Source organism: Neodiprion fabricii, chromosome 3 (genome assembly GCF_021155785.1).
Source record: "Neodiprion fabricii isolate iyNeoFabr1 chromosome 3, iyNeoFabr1.1, whole genome shotgun sequence".
Taxonomy (NCBI): domain Eukaryota; kingdom Metazoa; phylum Arthropoda; class Insecta; order Hymenoptera; family Diprionidae; genus Neodiprion; species Neodiprion fabricii.
In genome coordinates, this window is record NC_060241.1 from 4,898,083 (window position 1) to 4,909,089 (window position 11,007).

At 41.1% G+C, this 11,007-nt stretch overlaps 1 protein-coding gene across 2 annotated transcripts; it reads right to left on the reverse strand.

Moving 5' to 3' along the window:
• Window positions 1-2,222: 2,222 nt before the first annotated feature.
• LOC124177710 (zinc finger protein 652-like) lies at window positions 2,223-5,530 on the reverse strand. 2 transcript variants are annotated; one of them, XM_046560395.1, is made up of 5 exons: window positions 5,267-5,530; window positions 4,883-5,037; window positions 4,625-4,776; window positions 3,332-4,550; window positions 2,223-2,718 (listed from the first exon to the last, which is right to left on the reverse strand). In XM_046560395.1, the coding sequence occupies exons 1-5, from the start codon at window positions 5,362-5,364 to the stop codon at window positions 2,522-2,524; spliced, it is 1,821 nt and encodes a 606-aa protein (XP_046416351.1). In that variant the 5' UTR covers window positions 5,365-5,530; the 3' UTR covers window positions 2,223-2,521. The 2 variants fall into 2 exon arrangements, with proteins under 2 accessions (XP_046416351.1, XP_046416350.1); XM_046560394.1 differs by having other exon boundaries at window positions 2,921-4,550; window positions 5,267-5,529.
• Window positions 5,531-11,007: the final 5,477 nt, after the last annotated feature.

Sequence of the window (11,007 nt, forward strand, 5' to 3'; positions counted from 1 at the left end):
ATTAGAATTTTTCCTGTCACACTTACTACCACGGACTAAAAACTGTTTCAAAAATTTTTTGAATTGCGCTTTCACTAAATAATTCAAGCTTGTTACCTGAGTAGAAGGTGTATGGATTTTTTGATATCTATGGATGACGCGCTTTTTACAAATTACAAAACTTCAAGGAGGACTTGAGATCAAATGTACCACTCAAAAGTTACAAAAAATTGGGTCATAACGTAAGAATTGGAGAAAAGCAAACTGGAGCAGGAAGTTAAAAACAGTGTGCCGGGAGTTTCAACGTCAGTCGTTCGTAAGCGACGATCGTCACTGCTAACCAGGGAGAATTCGAATTTCAAAAAAGCATTAACCGTTTTCCCCCACTCAAAATCAATTGTGCCAAACGGTCGGTTTCGAGGTCGTCAAATTCCCTAGCTCAGCTTTTACGGAGTCTCGACGATTTCGTTCCCCGACGCCGTTCCGATAAAGCTTATTTCTCCCGGTGTGCAAGGGTGGTCCAGACTTCTTAAGCGCAGACCTGGCGCTCCGCATCGAGGCAACGTCGTGCCGACGATTAGTCCTCGCGATCCGACTGAGATATTCCTCGGCATCGACGTGGGTCCTAGAGACGACGTCGGGTTCAGCGTCGTCGTTGCGTCTGAAGAGCTGCTCGACCATGGCGGGGTTGGTTATTATCGGAGCCTGAGATTGAACGGGTGTAACGAATGGCGTCCTAGACGCGGAACCCGCGAATTTGGCCTGTATTCTCTGGCAGCCGCTCGGCGTTGTGGGCCTGCTTGAGGGGCCCGAGGGTCTGCCGGTGAGGACGCTGGTTTCGGAAGGCTCATCGATCGTCTCGGTATGCGTCTCGGCCGTCGCCGGTTTCCGCGGATTTCGCGGTATGAAATGGGTCAGCTGGTCGTGGGGCCCAATGGAGCTGGGACTGAGGCCCGCGGACTGATTCAGGTGGTCGAAGAAACTGATCGCGTCGTATTTACGGCCCAGCGTAACGCTGCACCCCGAATCGGCGGTGTTCAGTTGGATCAGGTTCAGGATGACGTCACCCGGCGCGTAACCGCCGCCATATTGTTTCTGCAGCGTCTCTTCTATCAGCTTGTGGCGATAGTTGTTGTAGCTTAGCGATCTGAAAGCGTTGTATCCGTTTGAACGCATCAAAGCTTCGGATTTATTCTCACTCCCGATTTCATCACCGCTAGAACCGTTTGTTGGCGGTGCAGGTGACGCCGGGTGTTTAACCGATCGGTCGAACGATGAATTTGACGCCGATTTTACCGAAGGTAGCAAAGCGACAGGACGAGGTTTGGTCTTGTCTGAATCCGGAGAGTGAATCTCTCGCTCGGTAAGCTTCGTGTCGCTTATATCTTTGCTTGGTTTTACCTATAGCGGGAATAATGAGGAAAAGATTAATTAAGGGAAAGAGGTGGAATGGATTTTTTTTTAAAACTCAACGTACGAGTAACTGATTGACGTGGGAAACTAATGGTGCGGTTAGTAAAATGGCCGCCACGAATATGATCAACAGGCAGGTTCCTTCAGCGATAAACGGGGCGACTGTTCGCATGTTTAATATCGATGGTAGCGTTCTTGTTATCAACATTTTGCTGATTCAAGTATTGTCGTGTCAAGTTGATGATCACTTTAGCATTGATCATATTAGGGCCGAGGTAATTTACGCGTTAATTTTACATAATCCGGACATCGAAATAACAGATTTGACAATTGGGCGTTCACGCGAAATTCTCGCTCCGTTTTTTTTTTTTTTTTATTTTTTATCCCTAATTGCTGAAACGCGAAGTAAGTTCATATCGATAATGCTATAGGGGACTATTTTTATCGATACTGATGAAAAATTTGCGAATAATAATACAGAGTATTTGAAGTAATACCAGGTGAAGAAGAGAAACGAACAATGTGTGTATATTTTATGAAGAAATTTACAGCAGAGAGTATCATTGAAAATATTTAATTTAATTTTAGCTAGTATTATGAGTTGTGCTTGTTTGAAACTTGATTCGAACATACTTTTAACATACGCAAATGATACATTAACGTATTGCCAATTGTTTATCAACAATTTAACAGGCGCCTTCATTCATCCACATTTTCGGAATTGGGAATTTTACTGAAAAAGTAAATGATTTGTAGTTTTCATGCGGTGGGCTCGATTCACTCGTCATCGATATCTCGTGTATCTGGTAATCGTTAGTGAATACTCGAAATGAAAAATATTTATACTTTTATTCCATACAGTGTTTGAAAAACTGTAAAGCAGTCAGTTTTAGTACATGTATTATATGCATACAAATGAACTTGCATCGGCAATGCGTGTAATAATACATTTCAACTATAGACACTACAATGTAAATAAACCAAACGTACTTCAGTGCTATTTTTTGACCCTTTGTAAGAATTTTCTGTCGAAAAACATTTCCAGGTATAAAACTCCCATTGTATCTATGCATATAATAATATATTTTCTTTTTTTTTTCTTAATATTTAGATATTTAGAAACGAGCTGTTACACTAGGTCTTCATCGCTTTCGAGGAGTTGATCGAGACTGTCGAAAACCGGTTCTTCGCCTTCTCCGTGAATCTGTTCAAGGTGCGTCATAATGTGATTGTACAACTGAGAACGTTTGTCAAATCTTTCAGGGCACAAAGTGCAGTTGTATATTCTGTTCTCGCCCAATTTCTTTTCCATCGGACTCGGCACAGCTGTGAACAAAAAAAAAAAAAAGAAAATCAAATTATAAAGTTTGTTTTGCCAATATTAAGTTAAATCAAATTGTTCAGATTTTTAGAAGGAAATTGTATTTTTTCTTTTCAATCCTGTGCGCGATAAAAATTGACCAGAAAGGAACGAACGCTTGTTTTCCGATGTTTTGGTATTTTAGAATACGATTGACCAGGATCTAACCTTTCTTATGAGTTTTAAAATGTATCCCGAGTGTGGTTTTATTGATGAAAGCTTTATGGCACAGAGGACACCGGCGAGCATTTGACAAGTGACCTCGTATGTGAATATCGAGTGCGGATTCGGATTCTAATATCTTGTTGCATATTGTGCAGGGGTGTGGCGATTGTTGTTTCTGTGGATTTTCCTTAGCGACGGCAATGGTGCGAGTCTTGGGTTGACGATTCTGGATAATACTGAGGCCCTTGGACGCCTTGACAGGCTCAGAGTGCCTCGCTTGATGAGCAGCCAGGTGTTTGGTGGTCTGAAAATTCTTGCAGCAAACACCGCATTCGTAGCCGCTGTTCCCCATGTGCAAATGAACGTGACTTTTGTAGGCCTGTTCCGTTTTAAACGAAACGTAACAATACTCACACTGAAACGACACCTGGCCGGAAGAGGTCTGCTTGGCTTCAACCTCCTTCTCAGTTCTTTCTTCTGTCATAGCTTCTCGCTTTTGATTCTTTGAGTGTTTGTCGGCACAGTGCTGGCGTACGTCCGCTTTCACCTCGAACGTACTCGAACACTTGTGACACTTGTAGGGTAACAGAGGATCTGTGCTTACGTGATGCTTTCTATGTTTGTCAAAGGACAATTGGGTCATGCACTGCAGCTGGCATATGTCGCAGTTGAAATGTTTCTTTATGTGATATCCCAGTAACTCAGCATTCGGCATGGATTCCTGGCAAATATAGCAAGCCCACGCATTTGCACTCTTTGCATTCTCCTTCACAACATAGTACTTGTTGCACCGTTCACATTGAAATACAGGCTTTGAGTGCAGTATTGTTTTCTTCAATTTGCAACCAGTTTTTAAACAAGGATTAACTTCGCTGTTGTTTCGTTCTAGTGGTTCCAAACTTGTGAACGCCATTCCTTCGACCGTTCCCAAACTTCTTGATGCTTTTGCATTTATCGTCCCCAAGCCTGATGATACTTTTGTTTCTGCTATACCCAAATTTCTTGACAGAGGTTCTACTTCTGCTGTTCCCGAACCTCTTGGTACCTTAGCTTCCACCGTTTTTTCCGAACCCTTGGACGGATTTGCCAGTACCACTTCTAATCCCTTGGATGCCTTTGCCTCGACTGTACCCAAACCTCTAGATGTTTTTCTTTCCTTCATTTCCAGCCTTTTGGACACCACTGTTTCGATTATTTTTGAACCTGTGGACTCCTGTTCTTCGACCGTATCTGATTTTTTGGTGTTCGTTTCTTTGATCGTTCCCAATCCTCTCAACATCGTTTCTTCGATCATTCCTAATCCTCTGGACGGTGTTTCTTCCATCTCTTTCAATCCTCTGGACGTTATTTCTTCAATTTTTGCCAGCTCCAAGGATGCTTCCGCTTCAGGCATTTCTAATTCAGGTACCTGCTTGACTTTGGATGCTGGCCTTCCTTTCTTCACTACTTTCACTGGCTCTTGTTGCACGGTCTGGTCTTCGCAGACTTTGTCGATTCTTATTATCAGGCGGTAGACCTTCTTTCCCATGTCTATTTGCTTTGTGAACACAGATGACGAACCTGTTTTGTTTATATTGTTCTGCACCTGCTCTATTAAGCTCGGCTGTAGGAATTTGCCCTCCGCCTTCATATTCTGAAACATGTTGAAGAGAAGATAAACAGGTGATGGGAAATCTAAGAAAGTAAAGTAGAAAAAAATGACAGTACGTTTTCCAATGCTTTCGAAGCAGGTGGACTAAGGGGATTCAGTTTTGAACGAAGAGTCACATTCTGCTGACTCTGCAAACGTCTTTGCTTGGGGGACGAATTTTCAATAGAATCAGATTTTTCCTTTCCGTTCAATCTTCTTTTGTTGTTATCTGTAATTATAGGTAAAAATTTACAAGATCGTAGCTTCGCGTTACATAGTGAGAGCGAAATTCACTAGAAAAAATGTGATCTATCCAGCTCGTAGAATCTTCGCACCAAAAATCGTCGGTATAGCATTCGGCATTAAAACGTTTCGTTTCCCAATGACAAAACACGTAGAATCGAAGTGAAGTTCACAAAGTTTCAGATCGTTCAGCTTCTGATCCATCGTATGGTAGACCTTTGAGTTTTGTTCCCATTTCCTCGACAGCCTGAATTAAAAAGGAATGACAGTTAGCTTTTCATGTCGAACAACCGTCGACGCATCCAGACGAGTTCATTTCAAGGGAGGTAACGCGAGTGAGGAATAGCGATTGCGAAAAGTGAGGTTATGTCATCGTCCCGCCAAGCCAAAAACCAAGGCTAAACGGCCCTATTTTCGTCATAGCTTGCATCTCACGCGTTCGACGTTCGAGTTAACGGAATTCGTGATAAACTTACAAATCGTCGTAGGCGGGGAATGGGAAGAGCGTTAGAGTTCTGCCGTTTACTTCCGTCTTATCGTTACTCGCGCAACCCGGTGCGCTACATTTAGGCATCTCGCGAGACACGGTGGATCGTTACTCGCTCTTTGGAGCAAATATCAGCGGCTGAAATTGAACACGCGACCCTATTTTAGGACAACAAAATCTTCTCAGCGTATAACCTAACAATTGTCAACACACACGCCATTTTCGTAACGCGCTTGAGCGCGTTACGGCGGGCCAATCGGATCGCTTGAATCATACGATTAGGCTCGGGCGATGCATCACGGGAATTGGAAGCATCACTAGTCAGTCGTGCCAACTGATCAATCGCTGATTGTGGTATTGGGGTATTCTTAAAACCACTAAGGGTACATTCAGATATCAAGTCTCATTGTCAGTGCTGTCAACAATCTTTTATCTCTTTTGCGCTGCCGAGTTCGTGGGTAGCTTTGCCTCTGCCTAGGGAGTTTTTAGCGCTGCCAGCCAATTTCGGATCGCATCCTAAATGGCAACAGGCAACACGATTGTCGTTTGTTCTTCTGCGTTCAATTTTTTCTGCATGATTTGGAGATGGGCTGAATTTAGTTTAAACTTCGATCAACGTTGGAGGAGTCGGCGCACCATTGAACTTTAATTTTATGTAAACATTAATGTGAGTGGTTTTCTGTCTTGAAAATAATGCGAATCGACAGATTCAAACTGGAGAAGCGTCATGTATCGTCAGTGACACTGTTAAACTGTATAATGCGTATAATGCTTTTCTAGCAGTAACTTTCCGTCAGAAGTCATTCCCTGGCTTTATTTTCGAAAGTAAATCGATGATGTTAATTATATAGAATAATACAAATATTATTATGACGTTGGAACGTCAAGTGACTAATTTTTTACGGGTCTACTAGAACCTAGGAAAATATTGCTTTATCGTCAATACGTATAAAAAAAAGCATTAATTTACCCATTACAAACTTTCAAGATCTCGGAGTGAAATTAGAAAACGTATATCATATATTAAGCAGATGTTTTCACTTTAGACACGCTGGGTCGCAAATATTTGAAAAAAATGGAATTTGCATTTTTCGTCTATTGATTACAAACAAAAAAAATTATAAAGCTGATTGAGACATCGACTTGCGAGTCTTGATCGAGATGCCATGGAACGCCCCCTTTGCATATATGTGTGCAAGAAAATAAAATGAAATCGCGACCTGGTTTTATACCTCTTTAAAACTGATTCTGGTAAAACGGTTAAAACGAGGAATTAAAGTAGCTCAAGTTTGATTATTAATTACATCGGTTTTAAAACGGGGCGTTATATATGTATATTTACATATATACTTGGATGGCTATGTATGTTACAATTGAGTTATTAATGTTAGTTATTTGATTATTGGGCGCGTCGTTCCGCGGGAGAAATTAATCAGCGTTCCTGCAGCGGTAGCAGAGCATCGCGTTGTTTTACCGCTCTATTAACTGCAGCCAGTTGATGAGTAATTAGTAAATTGCAAAGTTTACACGCGGACATGCGGTAGCGTTCGCGGTGTTAGTTCGCTTACCATTACATATGTATATCTACCTCGTACATATGTAAACTTTACAAGCACCCACACATAATATCATTGTAAATACCAACTTTATACACCGCGCACCCATTCGTATAACACTAAAGGTAACATTAATTGGCATTTATCGGAAATAACCGCGGTTCGCTGAATCGTGACCCGCTCGAGATAATTATTTATTGCTAATAATTCTCCATGTAATATTGCAGTTTATTAACACCCCGCATCGTGGCTGCACTTCCTTCAACAGCAAGGGTTGGGACTAATCCGGATTATAACTAGACCCAGATTTCTGCAGAGAGCGGTGCACCGAGAAACTCTGGCGTAATCTCTGCCCATGACAAAGGCTTTCGCAACCCTGCCTCGATTGTTAGTTAAACTCACCATCACCCTGCTCAAATCAACCAACAGGCATTGAAAGGTCAATAGAAAGACGGGGGTAAGTTATAACATTCTAGTTCAACCAGAGCTTGATATTGCAATTTACTTCTGTACTGTAATGCGTACAATGTGTAGGGTATATATCTCTATGCGCCTAATTGTAAGTTCTTCTGTCGCATGTTACTAATTAATTGCACAGGAAAGTTGGCGCGTAGATATTCCCTCGGTTCTGCCTTGTTGATCTTTTAACTCATGCAGGGAGGTAACATTAACAGTTTTCAGGATTTTAATCTTAGGAAGTTCAGATCCTGCCATGGATATCGTGTATATTATACACACTGCCGGGCAAAAGTTTCGGCACACCAGTCGAAATTTTTTGACGTAGATACTAAAAGTTAGACAGCGTGGCTCAAAAATAAAGGTAATCAAAATTCCCAAGCGGTGTTTTAAGGATGACAAGTTTACCTTCATTTTTCTTTTTTAGAAAATTCTCCATGACTTTTTTTTCGCCCTGGTACGTACTTTCCAGCGTGGCGGTTTTTCGGTTATTTTTTAGCTTATCGAAAATTAACCCCACAGATTAGGAAAAATTTTTTCTTCCCGGTTATCTATGGTAAACTTGAAATGGATATCGAAAAATTACTTGCGAATGGTAAAATGGTTCCGAAAAATCTGAAAAAGTTTTCAAAAATCCCATGTGACGTATAAAAATGTTTCAGCAGCCATCCACAGTAAAATGATTTTCGCTTCTAATTTTTTTAACGTTTTCTTTTTTCTCGGAAAACGCTTGAAAACAGTCAGGAAGGGAAAATCGGCCCACTCCGGGTCCAAGGTCAAAATTTTTGATATCCGACGCAGGATTTTTCAGAATTTTTTCAAATTTGTAATTTTGGTCGGTCAATAAAATCGTTTCTGAAAATTGTAGAAAATTGAAATTGAGTCGAAAAAAAAACAACAAAAACAAAAACAGAGTATCTTTCAAAGTGAGAACAATCGTAGAAAAAATCGCGCGCCAAATCTGCGAGGTCGAGGGTAAAACCCAGGTCGAATTGGCGTGGAATGCCCCATATGTATACCTAATCTCGCGACTCACGATCTGGAGATTCGATGCCTGTAGGTTACACTGCATTGCTGTTTACCAGCAGGATCTATTGTATAAGTGAGTCAAACCACTCGACTCTCCGTATATGCGCCGCCTGCAGGGTAAACCACTGGGAGCAATTGAACGCGGCGCGGCTAATTGATCGGATAATGCTTCTACCTCTGGTACATAGTTGGTTATACGCCTTTCAATACACCGGTGTAATTCTGCACACAATCTATAGTTTCACTAATTATGCACCGCATCTGGGTGCGTCATTTTTTCGTTCGCACGGCAGGATTTCGAAGCTTTGCAATGATGGACAAGAAATTGTTGGAAGTTTTCGAAAATTTGTGAAATTTATTTGTGAAAATTTATTTCCCAAGGTTCCAATAACCATTACCTTGTATAGGTAAATTTTCACGAGGGTCAGAGGATTTTCAAAAATTGTCCTCGCGGCATTCTCGAGTATTGAATTATCATAATTTACTCCGAACTCCAGAAAAGGGGTTTTTTGAATCGACAAAGAACCCGAGGGATTATAAAGAAATGACGTTGGTCTGAAGAACTGCTGAAGATCTCTATGCCAGGGCAGAATCGTTGAGGAGGATAATTACGTACAATTGTAAGTCTCTTTGATTTATCGGTGGGATTAAATTTTGAGTAATTTGATTCCGTGGTAATTACCGTTACACGTGATTGTTCATCACACTTTGGCTATTTGTTCATTTTCGATTAGCTCAAACATTTAACTCTCACGAATTTGAAGTGCCTTTACCAATAAGTAGATTACCCGAAATTCGACGAGAAATTTTCGCAACGGTTACAAGAAAATCCAACAAGAGCGATCGTAATGAGAAAGAATAGCAACGGATACTAGAATTTCCGGTATCGGCTAGAAAACTAATTTTCATTTTCCACCTAGAACTATATTTTTCGATCGTGGTGAAAAAATGAAAATAGTTGAGGACCGAGCGGTAACAGGAACTAAAAATTTTTCTCAGTGTTCGATAATTATTTTACCTTGCTGCACCGCGTTTTAGGCTGTTGCGAGTTTAGGAAGGTCAGCGGTTTCGTCCATTAATCTCCTTCCAGGTTTTCCTCCTACTGTGTATAAAATAAGAAAGGAGGGAGGGGGGGAAAAAAAAATCAATATCGGAGCGTCGAATGACGCGAAAGCTCCTTTTCCTCTTTTCATTCCTCGTCGAATACCCGCGAGATAACCGTTCTTCGGCCAGTTATCTCGACTCATCCGTTACCCTCTGCACCTAATTGCCGTCCCCCGAGGCGCTTCAACCACCCCCACCTTTTCCGCCCCTGATGCTCGAAAAACCTTTCACCCATTCCCCGCCTCATGGGCGTGGAATTTTGCTCTCGCCGCGCTTTCCGAACTCTGCAGATCTTGCGCAACGGCTATGTATAACCCTTTTGATTAATTGCTCGCGGGCTGAGCCTTCGAGTCCCTAATCATCGTCGTTAATTTTCGGAGGGCGGTGCGTTGCTCCGGTGGGAAGTTACGTGGCGTGAACTTAGGCAGAGGATGTGTGTAATTGGGTATTTATGTTCGAAGGAGAGAGAGAGAAGAAAAGAATATTTACAAGCGTGCGGACAATGTAGTTTTTCATCTTCACAAAAGAATAGCAATTGCGGATATTACAAACAATTTAATTTCACTAATTGCGTATTGTATTGTATAGATATATACATATATACCTAGTGGCATCGATGACGTCACACACTGTTGGAAAAATTCAACTAAACACAATGTCCCAGCAGGTTCACTTTATATTTGTGTTATTTGTTAAATTTATGTTAATGAATATAAAAATTTTTTTTTGTATCATTCAACGTTTCAATTTTCGTATCAACGTTCGATTTGTAATTTAAAAAATTTTTTTTCCACTCAGTCGTACTCTACAAAAAATGGTTAAAACAACCCAAAAATTTTAGTGAACTTGCTGAGACTTATTTTTTCCAACCGTGTACTGTTGCAGCTTTAAACTTGCTATATTTTAGAGGATTTTTATTGGATTGAGAAGAAGAAAAAAAAAATACATTACCCAATCATTTTTGGTTTCCTCTGCTCACTGCATGTATGTAAAAAATTGTTCATGCAAAGACCGAATCTACCGCTTTTCGCGTATAACTTCATCATTGAAGAGAACGCACTGATTTCTGGGACGGTGAACACGGGCTTTGCAGGTGAAGCGTTCCAATTTACAACCCCTATAAAAGTTACCTCAGTTGATTAACCTCCTGCCGCTTTTACTCTGCCCTGTTTCTACCTATCTAACACACACTGATATATATATATATATATCTTTTATACTACATGTGAGATACAGAGAACGAGGCTAAACACGTGCAGATCTATCGTGAGATCGGGCTGTAAATAAAGGATGTACGCTTGCCTCGAATCACCTGCAGCAAAGCTTGTTATACCTATGTGTATATATACATATATATATACACATATATCCACGGTGCAGGTGCAGGTGATAATAGAATCGCAAGCTCGGTAATTATCTTGATCCCAATTACCAAATCGTTGTAGAATAATTTTGAGTCGTGAAATTTCACCCTCGCCATGTTTTGTCAGCTTGATTGATAGCTCGTAATGTGATACTAAAGAATGTTTGCAAGTGAACGCGGCGATATGTTGAGTTGTCTACCACTAAGGAGAACAAATGTCGG